The sequence below is a fragment of the Engystomops pustulosus genome, chromosome 1 (assembly GCF_040894005.1).
Source record: "Engystomops pustulosus chromosome 1, aEngPut4.maternal, whole genome shotgun sequence".
Taxonomy (NCBI): domain Eukaryota; kingdom Metazoa; phylum Chordata; class Amphibia; order Anura; family Leptodactylidae; genus Engystomops; species Engystomops pustulosus.
Window position 1 is genome coordinate 74,361,122 of NC_092411.1, and position 17,732 is coordinate 74,378,853.

At 39.1% G+C, this 17,732-nt stretch overlaps 1 protein-coding gene across 24 annotated transcripts in view; it reads right to left on the reverse strand.

Moving 5' to 3' along the window:
• The window catches only part of RIMBP2 (RIMS binding protein 2), a 307,061-nt gene that overhangs the window by 10,497 nt on the left and 278,832 nt on the right, over window positions 1-17,732 (reverse strand). For 13 of the 24 annotated variants that reach the window (XM_072144379.1, XM_072144382.1, XM_072144378.1 and 10 more), the window contains 4 exons: window positions 15,412-15,564; window positions 14,538-14,710; window positions 14,181-14,349; window positions 13,406-13,471 (listed from right to left, as the gene is read on the reverse strand). In XM_072144379.1, the coding sequence (XP_072000480.1) occupies window positions 13,406-13,471; window positions 14,181-14,349; window positions 14,538-14,710; window positions 15,412-15,564 (561 nt within the window). The remainder of the gene's footprint in view (window positions 1-13,405; window positions 13,472-14,180; window positions 14,350-14,537; window positions 14,711-15,411; window positions 15,565-17,732) is intronic. The other 11 variants (XM_072144388.1, XM_072144399.1, XM_072144397.1 and 8 more) reach the window with 3 other exon arrangements.

A 17,732-nucleotide genomic window follows, 5' to 3' on the forward strand; every position in this document is an offset into this window, starting at 1 on the left:
CAAGCTGGACAAAAGACCACAGAGTGAAAATAGAAGCTGAAATGGGCAGTGATGACAATTCTCTGCGACACACTGGTTCTTTCTTCCTAAAATACCTCAGTATTAGATGGGCCTTCAGCATGAGTTATACAAAGGTATCGGCACAAATACAGGGTACATACCACTTTCTGTATTATTTTGTTCTCCAAGCTGCATCATATTGAAGAGTAAATTATTCATTGCGCCAGAAGCTGGTGACTTTTAGAGATAATGGAGGCGTAGGTACCAGGGGACATATGGCTGTACCAGTCACTGCATACAACTCTATCTGTGTCCTGGGCACACAGAGTTGAAAGCTGGGCAGTGGGCCCCTCAATGTCCCGGAGCCTAGGGCCACTGCCCAGCTTTCAACTCTGTGTGCCCAGGACACAGAGTTGAATGCAGTGACTGGTACAGCTACTTGGTAATACATATCAGTACACAACTACTACTCATACCTCATCTTGGCATAACCCACTGCTACTCCTGCTATCCTACATACAAAGCTATAGCACAGTACTACTCTTATCCTACATTAGCTAGGCATGGCACAGAACTACTACCCCCATCCTATATGTATGGGCACTGCACACTTCGAGTAGTCTTATCCTGTACATATGGGGATACGAGAAGAGAAAAATAAAATACATAAAACAATATAGTGCAGTATCCTTTGTAGGAAAAGGGGATACATTTATGATTAGGGTGTATGCTCCCCTTAATGGGGTTGTGAGATGTCACACCCAAACTATGCACATATGGAAGAGTTACAGATGGTATATCCTGCAGCAGCCTTGTGGAATTCCCGGTGGTCTCGAAGTCAGCCTGGGCTACACAATACTTGGGAGTCTGGTCAGAAAGACCATGGAGGAAAAAATCCACTTGAGCGCTGCTTAGTAAAAAAATCGGGATATCTATTTCATAAAAATAAATTTTGTTTCCCATTTTAATGTGAAACTAAACGTATTTTTATGATATAAATACCCTGATTTTTTTATATGGAGTGCCCAAGTGGAATTTTTCCTCTATGGTTTTTCTGACCAGACTCACAAGTATAACCTGTACATATGGGCACAGGACAATACTACTCCTATCCTACATTATCTGGGCATAGCACAGTACTAATACTTCTATCCTGTATGTATGCACACAACCCAGTTCAAGTACTTATCCTCTATATATGGGCATAGCACTATACTACTACTCCAAACCTGCATATATGTGTGCAGCACAAAACTACCACTCCTACCTACATTATCTGGGCATAGGACAAAACTACTTATCCTATCCTTCATTACTTGGGCATAACACAATGCTACTCCCGCTATCTACATACCAAGCTATAACACAGTACTACTCCTATCCTACATTATATAGGCATAGCACAGCACTACTACTTCTATTCTGTACATAAGGGCACAGCACATTACTGCTGCTCTTATCCTGTACATATGTGCATTGCCCAATACTACTACTCCAATCCTGAATATATGTGTACAGTACATAACTACTACTCCTACCTGCATTATCTGGGCATATATCACAGAAACACTACTACTCCTGTCCTATATTCTTTGGGCATAGCACTGTACTACTACTCCTATCCTACATTATTTTGGCAAGCTCTGTGTAGCGCTGCTTAATCTGTGAGTGCTATATAAATGAAGGAATTATTACTCCTATCCTGAATATGTAGGCACAGCACATTACTACTTCTCATATCCTACATTATCTTGCATACTACAGTCCTACTACTTTCACCATGTATATATGGGCACAGCAAAGAACTACTACTCCTGTTCTACACAAATTCATACAGTACTGTAACTACTTCCTGTACATGAGGGTAGAGCATAGGACTACTGCAACAGTCATGTGTGTGTATATATATATATATATATATATATATATATATATATATATATATATATATATATATTCACAGAACAGTAAAACTACCCCTATACTGCATGTGTGGGCATAACACAGTACTACTACTATTATCATGTATATATGAGAACAGCAAAGTACTACTACTGCTCCATTCAATTAAGAGCTAATTCTGTATTTGCTCTCACTGCAACATACTTGAACTAGAATATATGTGGAAATTACCTGATGACTTTTTCTCATTAGTTGTGTTGTTGCTGGTAATTTCTATACCCCGCTGCGATACAAATGAGCTCTTCTGACTTCCTGGTGAGCTTGCTACTCTAAAGGCAGTATATTATTAAAAGTAAGAAGCAAATAATAGAGATATAGGGGTTATTCATCAGGGCTTCTGTGCCACACCAATAATAGCAAATGCTAGCTTATTACTAGCACTTGCGATCATTTCCCCCTTTCTCCCTTGTGAAGGGGGTAATGTGTCCGGCTGGGGTGTGGCCCGGAGCAGGACGTTCTTGTCCCTGCACCTGTGTAGTTGCTGCAGACATGAAAATTCACTGGATGCGTTTATTTCTACCCCAGGTATCTGTGCCATATGCTTGGCAGGGCTATTATACACAGGTTCACAATAACCCCCATAGTATTTCTAGATAAAAAGTTGAAAAGATGCAATAGTGATAGCTTCAGAGTTCAGTCTTCACTGTCTACACAGAGATTTGATAGCTCATTAGGCAGTAGTGGATTATAACATAGGCAGTAGTAGGCCCTTGGCCACCCAAATTTTATACTAAGAAGGATCACCCAATGAAATCCTCGCACATCTGTTAATATTTTCAATACACTGTACACTGTACTCACCTTTCCGAGGCCCCCTCCCACAGGTCCTCTTCTTGCCCCGGGTGCTCCAGCTCCTTTTTTTGGGTCCTCTGGCTCCTCTTTGGGTCCCTGTGATGCAATAAAGTCAGAAAGCGTCTGACGTCATTGCGTGTGTGGGCCACCCTTGGGAACCCGAAGATGGACCCAAAGACGGACCTAAAGATGAGCCGGAGCACCCGAAGTAAGAAGAGGACCTGGGGGGGGGGCAAGATGAAGAGAGAGTTAATCATATTTTTAAAGGCTTGGCATACCTGGGGCATATGCTGGCTGGCTATATATTGGGGTGTGTGTGCTGGCTATATACTGCAAGGGCTGGCAAGCTATATACTGGGGGGTTAGGGGCTGGCAGGCTATATACTGGGGGGTTGGGGCTGGCAGGATATATACTGTGGGGGACAGGGGCTGGCAGACTATACTAGGGGACAGGGGATGACAGGCTATATACTGAGGGAGCAGAGACCGGCAGACTATACACTAGGGGGGAGGGTCTGGAAGGCTATTTACTGGGAGGGGGCAGGGGGAGCAGGCTATATACTCGGGGGCAGGGGGCTGGCTATATACTGGGGGGCAGGGGCTGGCAGGCTATTTACTGGGGGCAGGGGGCTGACTTTATACTGGGGGCAGTGGCTGGCTGTATACTTGGGGGCACGGGTCGGCTGACTATATACTGGGGGGCAGGGGGCTGGCCAGCTATATACTATATTTGTGTTAAAATTAGGCACCTTGGCTTATACTCGAGAATATATGGTAATCTCCATTTCCTAATAGGCTTGATTTGGGTACCATATGTAGGAAGTGAATTCCAGACTTGTAGGGGTTGTTTATTAATACCCAGGGCAGTCTTAATCTGCCCTTGCTCATTCTTCATGAAAACTAGATAAAAATCTAAATGACCATGCTTGGGCACATAAAGAATGAGTCACTTGATTTCTTTATAACATGCTGCCTGCAGTTCAGTAATTTCCTGGTAACATGTCCCTTTTACCCCTTAAGGATGCGGGTATTTCTCACTCTCCACCTTAAAAATCCATAACTTTTTCATTTTTCTGTGTAAAGAGCTGTGTGAGGACTTATTTTGTGCGTAACAAATTTTGCTTCTCAGTGATGTTATTTATTATTTTATGCCATGTACAGGGAAGCAGGAAAAAAATTCCAAATGTGGAAAAAAAATAAATAAAAAAGCATTTGCGCCACTTTCTTGTGGGTTCAGTTTTCACGACTTTCACTGTGCACTCTGAATAACACCTCTGCTCCATTCTCTGGTTCGATGCGATAGCGGTGATACCAAATTTATATAGGTTTTTTTTGCGATTTAATACATTTTCAAAAATGTATGAAAAATGTGTATGAAAAAGAAAAAGAAAATTTTCACCATCTTCTGATGCTAATAACTTTTTCATACTTTGGTGTACAGAGCTGTGTGAGGTGTCATTTTATGCTAAATGAGTCAACATTTTCATTGCTACCATTTTGATGACTGTGAAACATTTTTATCACTTTTAATTACATTTTTATGTGATGTAGAATGGTGTAAAAGTCATGTTTCGGACATTTGGCCGCTATTTTCCATTATGTGTTTCACTGCTGGAAATCACTGTTTTAATAGTTTGATAGATCGGCATTTTGGCAATTGCGATACCTAAAGTGTTTGTGATTTTTACTGTTTATTTAGTTTTATATCAGTTTTAGGGGAAGGGGGGTGATTTGAATTTTTAACATTTTATCATTTTTTTTTACATTTTTAAAACTTTTTATTTTTCACTATTTCTTAGACCCTCTAGGGTACTTTAACCCTACAGGATCTGATTGTTCCTACCATATGCTGCAATACTACTGTATTGGCTTGTGTTGGCTCCACAAAACAAATCTTTAGAAACCAGACAGTCTAGGCCCTAGGGTCTGACGAAGACCCGTGGCTGCCATGGCAACTGATCGCTGTCCCCCACTGACATTAGGGGGAGTGGCGATCTCAATAAAGATGGTAGCACCCACATGCTGTCGTGTTTTAAAGGCCGCAAACAAGGGGTTAACACCCGCGATCGGTGCAAGCACTGACCTCAGGTGTTAGTGATGGGTCTTTGCTGCAATATGCAGCCAACGTCACCTCTGTATGAAGAGGGCTCAGCCCGTGAGCCCTCTGCATACACCCTTCATAGCTCTCCAGTGGATATATCATTGACCATGACTAAGGATGATACTATGTAAATGTCCGAAACGCGTAGGTGTGTTACATGTTTTTAATGGTGAGCTCACTAGCTCCAAGAATGCAACATTTTTTTTGCACTTTTCCTGTTTTTAATGGATTACATAAACAATATGGACTTTTAACTACTTATAGGAGTACTGGTTCCACCCATTCTTTTGTATAATTCACTAGTGCTTGGTTTATACAATTTGCCACCATTACTTAGTAGTGCCCACATTTGGTTCCTGTTTTGCATCTTTATCGGGGTAAAAGTTTACCACAAAATACAAACAGAAACATGTAGAAAAACATAGAAATAAATTCCTAAAAAGAAGTTATACATTTATAAGAATAATATATGTATATATGTGTATAGAAATCTTGAAGTGAATAAAAAAAGAATCACAAATTTTACCACTTAGTTAAACATAGGCTAGAAAGATGGTTTGAATTAAAGATTGCATCATTAGATACATAAATAGATGCAGAGATACAATGCTTGAATGAATAAATAAAATGATCAAAAAAATAAATGGATAAATAGCTCATTAACTTCGACAATGAATCAAAGATTGTGTTTGCAATTAAATATATACTCTGTCTTATGAATATATAAATATAAATATCTATAGCACCCGCTCTATAATCAGGCCCTGCTGATAGAAGGTGAAGGAAAGAACCACTTTACGTTCACGGAATGCTGCTTATATGATCTCTTTTTTGCTGTTTTGCTTGATACCAGGGCCACATCTGCCACGAGGTGGGATGAAGTGTCAGATTGTGGACCCTTTTAGAGGTGACGTTTTGGTAGTACAAACTGGCCATTGGCTGGCAAATCTGCACTAGCTGAAAAAAATCAGTTACATCGGCACCATCATGCCTGTGTGTACCGCTCAGTACCGACACGCATGATGACAACATGATCCATGCCGGCCTGCATCACTATACAGGAGATGAGGCTGCTAGCGGGAGTGGAGCTGTGGGGAACTGCCGGGGATGGAGCCCAAAGGTGAATACAGGGATTTTCTTTTTTTGCATTGTCATGAATATAGGGGAGGCAGTGTATACAGGGGGAAGCTGTTTATACTAGGGGAGACTGTGTATACAGGGGCTGTGTATATAGGGGGCAGTGTATATAGGGGGCTGTGTATTTAAGAGAGGCTGTAAATACAGGGGAGGCTGTGCATACAAGGGGAGGCTGTGCATACAAGGGGAGGATGTGATAACAAGGGGAGGCTGTGCATACAAGGGGAAGCTGTGTATACTAGGGGAGGCTGTGTATACAAGGGGAGGCCTTGTATACAGGGGGAAGCTGTGTACTGTAAGTGACTGTGGTATATTTAGGGGCGCAGTGTGGAGTTGTGCTGCATAGAGCTGAAGACGTTTGACTATGAAATCAGCTGAGAAAAACCAAGGCTGGAGTAATCGTAAAGATGGAGCAGACCATCACTTGTAAGATACTAGATGTTACTAATGTCTGTGTCACTGACTGACTACTAGTGTGTAACGTAGCATCATCGGGAGCAGGGGGCAGGATTTTTAAGTTTCGCAACAGGCAGCAAGAAGGCTAGAATCAACGCTGCTTGAAACATATGAGTCAGGTCTCTTGGATGTCAAGCACCATGTCTACACAGTGTGATATGGAACTGAGCTAGACAGGGAGGAAAGCCTGCAGCAAACTTTTACAATGACTGTTCTATCTGAGAGATAGAACTACAGTTTTATGTATAATAACAAGTGGTTTCAAAGTTTATCAGAAATGTGTAGACTCTACTGCGTCTTATGCGATGTGCAGAGACGCTGACAGCTGCTGGCTTTTAAACCCTTGGAGGCAGAACACGCAAATTCTACTAGAGGAGAGAGCCCATGCACCCTTATTGTGTGATGCCATTGATCACGAAATGAGTAATCAGCCGATATTAACAGAGGACAGCAGAGAGGAGGGACCAGCTGAAATAAATAGGAATAGTGATGAACAGAGAAGATGGCATGCAAGGTGAGAACACACAATGGGCCAGATATATTATTGTGCCTATGCCAGTTTTTTTTGTCTAAGTTTGCACCAGAAAATGTGTGTTTGAAGCACACGGTATGTAGAGTCCTCGGTGAAACAGCCTGCTATTGTGTCTGGTATGGCGCTTCAACATTCATTGACTTATGGATAAAGATGATTACCCTTAAATTTTTTGCCATGTTTATGGTGACCCCAAGATGAAAATGTTTAATGGAAAATTTTTTTTGCACAAAATTAAAGTATTTACCTGCGGAGAGCAGAGAAAATGTGAAGTACTAATTGTTTTTATTGTCTTTGGAGCTTGCACATGTATTCATAAAGTGTTTGGCCACATGAACTGAAAATAACTTGCCAATGGTGTAGAGCGGGCCGTAGCCAAGCGGGCACACCTCCGGTGCCATGGAGAAAAGGAGGGGTGACCCTTCTGCATAGAGATACACGGCGCACGGAGCTGTAACATGGGGAAAGATAGGACATGCCCTTTCTTTTCCCCGTGTACATAGAGGTAAGGTGCCGTGTACAGAGAGGTATAGGATGTATTTACGGCTGCAAGCTTGCCCACATACATACGCCCCCCCCCCCTTCACAGTCTTGTGCATGGGGCCTTACAGTCTAAGAGCTGTTTTGATCATACAAGATAGACGTAGACAATTAGGCAGGGGGCTTAAATGGGGTATTCCCTTGTGATTTATATAACTGTGTGTAAAAAACCTGCAGCAGATAAAATTTTCTACTGTGGGTTTAGAATCCACAATTTTTAATTTTATATTTTTAATCCATATCGGATAGTGGCAACTGGTCACCGGAACGTAGCTGTTACTATAAGTTGGTTTACTAAAAGATCTGGTTAAAATTGCAATTTTCACCAACCCGATAGCACGTCCAAACCTGGCCCTATGGTACCGTTTTATTGATAACATTGTGTTCATATGGAAAGGAGGGGAAGAATCCCTACTACATAGTTTTTAAATGAGATTAATCAAAACTATTTTTATTTACATTTACAACTTCTTATAGCAGAGAAAAAGTTAACTTTTTAGATTTAACAATATTTATTAAAAATTAAAAAAAGTTACTCTGACCGGAGTGGATCTTCCAACTATTTATTTTTCTTTCAATAAAATGCTCTACAAGCCTTCTTTCAAATAATTAGATTCTCTCCAAAAGACTAGCACAATTGCATAGATCCTTTGATAAGAATGGGCCACTATTTAGACCATCACCATTGCGTTTTATCCTCCTTCGTTGCCACTATTCACCATAGTAGATCAGCCAAAGAAATACGCACATGGATAGGGTAATATTTTCTTTACAATTCAGATTTATTGGTATAAAATATACTCACAAAACATGTAGTTAAAATGAGCATATAAAATTAAGATTGGGGCACCAGCTTCACATCTCCGCCCTGAGCAACAAAGGTGATCTTAATAGTGGCCTATTCTTATCGGAGGATCTGTGCAATTTGTGCTAGTCTTTTGGAGAGAATCTAATTAACGAAAGAAGGCTTGTGGAACATTTTATTGAAAGAATAAGAACTGGTTGGAAGATCTGGAGTTCCGTTCAGAGTAACTTTTTTATGTTTTAATTGTGGGACTTTTGTTTGGGGTGATCCTTGGCTGTTTGTAGCTCCCAAAGGTGAAGTGTGCAGCACATTGCTACAAAACTATATTTATTAAAGATAATGCAATTTTAACCAGATCTTTTATTAAACAAACGGACAGTAACAGCTACATTCCGGTGACCAGTTGCTATCAACTATCTGACATGGCTTAAAAATATACCAAAGGGACAATTTACAAGAGTCCTGCTGAACTGCAGAAATATTAAAAAGAACAACTGTAAAATACAGAACAACATCTTAGTCTCTGTAGCCCCTAATGGGTTCTTCCTGTGTAAAAATTTTTTACATGTAGAACATTGAAGTCAAAAGAGCAATTTACAATGTAAAAGCATATGGCTCTAACAAGATATTTAAAATCAAAAACAGAATTAATTGCCAAATAAAAGGTGCCATATATGGGATTAAATGCACTTGTGAAAAAATATATGTTTGAAGGACCAAACGTTCTTTGATCAAAAGAACTAATAAACATTTACGTAATATTAAGAAAAAGAACAAAGGTTCACCCTCTGTGAATATTTTGCAGATAATCATCCCGAGAAATTGACAGGAGTAATGATCTTTGGAATCGAGATGCACCCTGATTGGAGAGGGGGCAATTTCATTGATAAAATGTCTAGGGCTGAAAGTAGATCATAGTATCATAGTATATAAGGCTGGAAAAAGAAGCAAGTCCATCAAGTACAACCTTTAAGAATTAAATAAATGTTTTATCCCCATAACCCGTGATATTTTTTCTCTCCAGAAGGGTATCCAGGCCTCTCTTGAACATGTACATAGTGTCCGCCATAACAACCTCCTGCGGCAGAGAGTTCCCATAGTCTCACTACTCTTACAGTAAAGAACCTTTGTCTATGTTGATAATAGAATCGCCTCTCCTCTAGGCGTAGAGGATGCCCACTTGTCCTGGTCACAGGCCTAGGTATAAAAAGATCTTTGGAGAGATCCTTGTACTGTCCGTTCAGGTATTTGTACATTGTAATGAGGTCTCCCCTCAGTCGTCTTTTTTCGAAACTGAATAATCCCAAATTTTGTAATCTGTCAGTGTATTCTAATCCCCCCATTCCCCTAATAATCCTGGTTGCTCTCCTCTGCACCCGTTCTAGCTCTACTATATCCTTTTTATACACTGGTGCCCAAAACTGTATACAGTATTCCATGTGTGGTCTGACCAGGGATTTGTATAAGGGCAAAACTATGTCTTTATCATGAGAATCTATTCCTCTCTTGATACATCCCATAATTTTATTTGCTTTAACAGCAGCCACCTGGCTCTGGTCACTAAAATTAAGTTTACCCTCCACCAATACCCCCAAGTCCTTTTCAGCTCCAGTTTTACTAAGTAATTGACCGTTTAGAACATAATTATACTTTTTGTTTCCATGGCCCAAGTGCATAACTTTACATTTATCTACATTAAACCTCATCAACCATTTCTCTGCCCACTCCTCAAGCTTCCACAAATCCCTCTGTAACGCTAAACTATCGACCTCAGTATTTATTACTTTACACAGCTTAGTATCATCTGCAAATATTGAAACTTGACTGTGTAAACCCACTTCAAGGGGTTTACACACAACATTAAAAAGAAGTGGCCCCAATACTGACCCCTGTGGCACTAAACTGGTAACGTCAACCCAATTTGAGAATGTGCCATTAATGACCACCCTCTGTTTTCTATCGCCAATTACTTACCCAAATACACAGATTTTCCCCTATTCCCAGTAGTCTCATTTTATATACCAACCTTTTATGTGTCACGGTGTCAAATGCCTTTGAAAAGTCCAGATATACAACATCCACAGCATCCCCCAGATCCAGTCTTGAACTTACCTCCTCATAGAAACCAATCAGATTAGTCTGACAGGACCGATCTCTCATAAACCCATTCTGACGCTGGGTTATAAGGTTGTGCACAGTGAGATACTCCAGGATAGCATCTCTAACAAACCCCTCAAATATTTTCCCCACCACAGCAGTTAGACTCACGGGTCTGTAGTTTCCAGGATCGCTATTTGATCCTTTTTTGTATACTGGTACCACATTTGCTATGCGCCAGTCCTGTGGAACATAACCAGTCCTCAGTGAATCTTCAAATATTAAAAATAACAGTCTGTCTATCACCGTACATAATTCATGCAGAACCCGGGGGTGTATGCCATCTGGCCCCGGTGATCTATCTATCTTAGTGGTTGCCAGGCGGCACCATACCTCTTCCTGGGTTAAATGGATATATGAACTAAACACTTTAATCCATCGGGGTTTTTAACATTCCAAAAATATTCCTGGGCTCTTGGTAGATGTTCAAAAGTTCAAACGGAAGTTATAAAGAGCAAGTAGGGAAGGACAGACACGATCCCTGACGAAGGAAGCTGAACTGCTTCTGAAAAGCGTTGGAATTGTGTCCTTTACTGCTACACTACACAGCATCTGCGGACACCCCACTGGCCGGGGCTGCCTTGGATCCGCCCCAGCAAGAAATGGAACACCAGCGTTAGACCCCAAAGTTTATTACAAGTAAGATATAATTAGAAACATTGCATTGAGCCAATTACAACACATATATAGATCTGTTATATTGTTTCCTATGTAGAAATTGGGTAATCTCTGCAGCACAATGCAGCCCAAGAATAGATTACTTCATTAAGGAAAAATCAACCTTTTCAGAAAAAAGGCTGTTTTGGCCCTTAGGATGTGGCTATTTTGTTCATTTTTTTATTTTTTTTGCATGGCTGGCTGTTTTTTTTTTTTGCTGGTTGAGGTTTTATTTTTGTGAAAAAAGTTCTATTTTGAAATGAAACCATTTTGGAGGAAGTAACACTTGTAGATACACTTTTATATACCTTTTCAGTATGAGGATGGAAAGAACTTGTTTTTGTGGTATACATGTTGTTAGAGCAGAGGATCGGCAGGCTGTCAGTGCCAGGTGCCTGTGGTGATCACGGTGAGTACAGCTTCTGTGCCCACACAATCATGTGGAAACTAAACATCCAGGTGCACAAACTACCTGCTCAGTGGGATGTCCAGTTACATCATGGTGCAGCAACAGGGTAAAACATACTTACAAGGGTTGTAGTAAACTTTCTTTTGAATTTGTATTGGAGTTGTAGTAAACTATTCTAAGCAGAAGAAATATTTTTATCTGAGCATTCAAATATCATTACAAGATATTTTATTTTAGCTAAAAAGTGACTAAATCCACTTCCAGTGGAGGATTTAAATTTTTATGTGACTTGCTTCTGTGCTGGTGGGGATCATGTATATCACCTTTTTATTAAATCTTACTTAGAACTGAGAAGCATGAAGGCTATATTCTAATGATGCCATGTATATAAATCAGTATACTTGGGCTACAATTTAAGACACTTTAAGTGTGATGATGGGTTCCCTTCACTTTCAGTTTGATCTTTGAAAGTACTGCGCATAGAATTCACATTCACAGCTGTGTAAGAGGAGGAGAGAAGAGAGAGACCTGTCTTCAATTTGGTAGACAGATTTGCCATAGCAATGTAGCAACATTGTAACTAAGGGGCACCATACAAACTAAGCAGAATTCCTGTTGCAATGCAAAAGCCATCTTTATCCAGTGCTTTCCATGTACTAAACAGAATAGAGACGTCTCAGTAACACAATGTTTAATGTCTGCTCTCTTCGTGCTACTGTCTACATATACATGTCCAGCTAAATCTTTCTCTGCACTATTTTTTCTTTATTTAGACTGTCAGCTCTGTCACACACTAGCAATCTGCCAGGAGAGAGAAGAGCTGGACAGTGAGTCAAAAGAAGTCACTTTGTGTCAAAGTAAGAGGGAAGCTAAAGATTTACTATAAAAATACCATGGTGTGAAGTTTCCCTCTGTGACCTTTAAATGACTCACTGTCCCACTCTCTTCCCTCTTTTGGCAGAACACTAGTGTGTGGCTGGACAACGTCAGCTATCAGAGCTGACAGTCTATATAAAGAGTGCATGGGAAGATACATGTAGGCAGCAGCAGGAAGAGGGACATTATATATAGACTGTACCTGTGAGCTGTCTTAATTCAGCACATGTATTGGACAGGATGGAGATCTCTTTTGAATAGCAATGGGCATTTAAAGAACAGGGCAGGGAAGCTTCTAAAAGAAAACTACTACTTGGGTAGCTATTTAAACTAAATACACTTACAGGTAGACCTTTCTTCTTCATTCATTCTAACATGTCCAACCACTCCCTCCCATTCCCCTCCCTGTGAGCCAGTGATGTCCCTCGGCTCTCAAGAAGTCTCACATATGCGAGCCAGGTAAAACTTGTGAAATTACTGCGTGAATATTGCCTGGGTAAATTCTGCAGTCATTCCACTGAATGTAAAGTCTCAGTTTTGAACATCACTGCCACATAGCTAGGGATGATCTTAGGCAAGCAGAGATTTTGAAATGGTATGGATGTGAAATGTAAGGTACAGTGAAAAAAGTGCAGATTTTTTACTGCAGTTATTTATCTCAATGGAAAAAACAAAATCCAACAAATTACTTTACCACATTAACTATTAAATATTCCGAAAAATGTCAGGAGATATAAATTAACATCAAACACAGTCAGAACTAGAAATTACATAGTATAATATTTGATCGAGTAGCCCAGTGGTCTTACAGCATGTACAAACATCATATGTTCTGAAGAATGTGTTCTACAGCAAAATGATGCACGCTCAAAGGACAAAACATGCTGGTTAGTTTAACTTACAGAAAATAGTTATGTTTAGACATGTAAATTAATTTCAGCTAGTTTATTAACTGAATAAAGTTAGGGTTTCTTCACAGACCTCGTTTAGACTTTCTGGATCTGCGGTGTACAGAGCGAGAGCTCTCTTTGAAACGTTCACAGTTGACTTCAGGAAAGGAATGCATACAAATAAAAGAAGAGGAGAACATATGAAGATGTTCAAAGTTCTACTTTCAATCTATAAACGCTCATGTGGGAAAGTCATCGTTGCTGACATGTTAACTTTTGTTTTAGTGGCAGATAAAGTGTGAAGCTCATATGTTTAACATAAAAACATCTATAGGCGCATGTAACTAGTGGCCACCATCAGAAATGGGTTTTTAGAACTGAATGCTTACTATTTTGGGTATGTAGACATACAGCAAATAAAGAATCTCTAAGGAAAGTATAACATTTTTGGTTTGGTCTGTAATTTAACTGCAAACTTTTGCCAGCTTCTTGATATGGAATGTGTGGAATAAAATAAAAATTGTTCTGCCTAATGTAATTAGAAATGTCTAGAAAAGTACAGACTCATAATGTCAGGTTCAAGAATAGAGCTGTCCAAACATCTACCCCCAGCTTAATATCCAAGGCTTGTTTTTTCCTTCAATGTACAAAAATAAAACCTAGCCAGATGCTAAATGCACTGGGCAGCACTGTTCAAGAAGTACAGAAAAGTGGTTAGTTCCAAATAAAAGGGATACGCAAGACATGCAAATCTAAGATGCTATTAGATGCTAATTAGTATCCCAGAAGACTGCCGTAATAAAGCTAGAAGCAGCTACAACTAAGCAGGCATGCCGGTGGGTGTTAGAAAAGGCATTTTTACCTACCAATTTTTTCCACTGGAGTATTCAATGGCAAAAATCCTTGTTTGAGAAGCTGGTCCATCATTTCCTCATCATCAGCTTGAATTTCAGACACCATATTACAGGGGATATACCCAGATCTCCCACAACTTTCACCCCGATAGAAACCATCTGGGTCTTTATCACCATATACCTAAGGGAAATGTGACAAAGAATATTCATTTTGAGAAGAAATAAGTAACATGTAATCCATCCAGCAATACAGTAGTTACTCTACGGAATGTATAAAACATGAACATGAACATTTTGAAAACTTTAAGTTTACTGTACCATAAGGCCATGGGTGAATGGTAGTAAAATTATCTGGAAAGAACTATTCACCTTTATTATTTGTCCTTCCTTGAAGGGAAGTTCTTCTTCTGCAGCATCTGGATTTGGAGACATGGTTCTTGGGTCATAGTCAAAGATTGCTACAAATATGCGTACTGGATAGTCCTCCATCCCACCATCTGTTTCAGATTCCTCATACATCTTTTCTCGGCTTCCATAGCTATCTAAAGAGAGTTCCAAAACATATGCAACAATCTTTGTGTGCTCAATCTCTTAGCCAATTGTCAAGGCGATTGAAGTTCTAGCATGGTACCATGTGTTTCACCTGCTACAAACAATTTTTTGTCCCAAAAGACAAGCACAAACTAAAAACATTTATGACCATTTTTGCAGTTGGCAGTATTTCAGGCACCATCACAAATGAGCTTTAGGTAGAAGCCGATGGTCATGCAATGTCGTAAGTCACACAACAACACATACAACATGACTGAATGGCAAAGATGAACATGAAGTTGGTGCTATCCTACCTTTCTTTGCACTAAGCTGGAAGAACCTAAATATGCTGGGATGGACAGAGAAGTGCACTGTAAGGCCTACACACATGCTGCATTACATGCAAAACAGGTGGCTATGTATCCAGCACAGTAAAAGCCAAGAAAATACTGATTCAGGCTTTAAGCCTAAGGAAGTGCACTGAAGAAAAAATAATAAATCCGATTTTCTGGAGCTAGAAGTCAGATGCTTCATAGATCTTACTTACTGACATCTGGATTATAAAATTGATAATTTTGCTGAGCGCCATCAAAACATGTCTGGTAAGTTCAAAATATAACCTAACACCTTTATATTCCCAGACATATGAGCTCAAAGAATTTGAAACCATTTTTTGGTTAAATATTAGGAAATGCTTTTGTGTTTTGCATACCGTATCTATCCTCAGAGGCCCTGGTACGCTGTAGAGACCACTTCCTGTGTCCTCCAATGCTGCGATAATAAGCTTCTTCTTTTACAGGTGATATATTTCCCTCACTACCTGACCGAGAACGACCACCTTCACTGTTACTGTCCATTGTAATTTCTATGGAGAAAAAGGGAAGGAGCTATTAAACATTCCCTACGAGTCTGGAAGAAAGGACCTTGGAGATCGGTTCCAATTACAAAGTGGGCGTCTCTTCTGAGTGTGTTGAATTTCTAAAAAAAATTGTTGCCAAACAAATCCTTCTTATAGCTTTTTATGGTAGTGGAGTCTATGTTTAATTTTTGAAGCACCCATGAACCTGAATATGTGAATATTAGTGCATAGCAATAGATCACTAAAGAGACTTCATGAAAACAAGAAATGTAGCCCAAGTTTTTAACTTGCTGTTGCTTCTGGAAAACATATTTGTTGTAAGTTATTTTCAGGTGTTCTTAATTGAAAAAGAAAAAAAATTATAGTCAAAGAGCAGTTAATAAAAAATTGACATACCACAAAATGACAAAAATATGTCACTTCTGGCATTGTTTTTTTAGGTTTCAAAAGAATAACATACAAACATGAAACTTTGCGACAACACACTTGGGCTTTGACAAACTTCTGGAATGACTCAAGTGAATGGAATGGCTATGTATCGAGTGATCTGTAGGACAGTAAATATATTAAATGCTGCTAAAATATATAGTATCATACATCTGATTATGCAAAATATTCCATATTGAGGTTGATCATGGTTGCCATTGAGTCCGAATAAACACAATAGAAGCAGCCACTGAATGGACTAAACAAGCACAATCATAGTCTCCAATGTTTCATTTTTTGTCTAACCACAGCAAATAAAGTTTTATTCATTTACGGTAATTGAAATTGAAGGGGTTGTCCAACTCAAACACAAAGCTGCTTAAATGCAGCATAGTACACTTTTAAGTTGAATATGAAGTTCATAAAATGTTGTTATTATGGAATCTGCCATAGAGGTGACTATATATATTTAGATAACATAGTGACCCATGCCTTGGTTTCTGAATGTAAAAGTGGGTCTCTCCCAGGTACCAGATCCTGTCAAAAAATTGACAAAGGCATGGGTGGCACAAAATAGCCCCCATATGGGGTTTGGATTATTAGTGACTGAATTTAGATATTAAAATATTAAGACTTCGTTTGAGCGTTTTTTAAATCACTTGAGTACTCACTACATTTCTTGAGATATTAATGCCTGATATATATGAGGGTTTGCTAAATTCACAATTCTTCATCTGAATTTAATACTGACAATTAACTAAACATTTAGATATGTTAATGTTACATGATCCTGAAATGAAAATGGAGTCATGTGAAAAAATGTGTGGATGAACAACATTAAGTACAACACTGAGACGTACAAGACAGTTGTTATGTGACTGTAGTGTCCTATACAACTCTGGTTTCTTTAGTTCATCTGTAATTTGTTGAACATTACACAAAGAGCGATACAGATGAATGTGTCATCATAAAATGGCCTTTTGTTTTTCAGTTAAACATTATTATTAGGGTGATATTTTTTTCCATTTTCCATGTCCCTATCTATAGTAAAACAGTAAAATCCTGAATTGTATAAAAAGGAATTATTCCCTTTTAGTGTAATATTGGGATTGTTTTAAAACATAGTGTAAACTGTGCATTCAAAGTGGTTGATACATTATTTATAGACTAAATGACCTCACTGTAAGAATATATGGACTATGGACACATAGACAACCAATGGTACTCAATTATGCACACATACACCTAAAATAGTGTTAAACAGGATAGAAAAAAAGAGAATCAAACAATGTCAAATATAATTGTAATAGAAAATGAAAAGTCACAGGTTAATCATGTATAAAAACTTCCCAAGATTAAACAAGTTTTAATTCAAAACTATTAAGTTCCAAAGTATATACAAAATGTTCACAACTGAAATAACTGTTACTCATGACAGAAATTCTGCAATGATAATTATCAAGAAATGTAAGGGTGCAATGAAATTATATGCATTTAATTTTTGGTATTCTCGGTTCTGTCAATATATTCAAAGGTTTTCTACCACAACCAAGATCACCCCACAGGTAAAATAGCATTTTGTAGGACACTTTATAACTTTATAATTTCCACATGATCTGTCCTTTAAGATAAAATACAGTTTCCATACAAGTGATCTTCTCTGTGCAACAGGGGCGTGGCCCCCCTTCTGATTGACCCTCATCACTCTCTGTACACTGTCCAGCAGCACCGGCAGACACAGCCGCAAA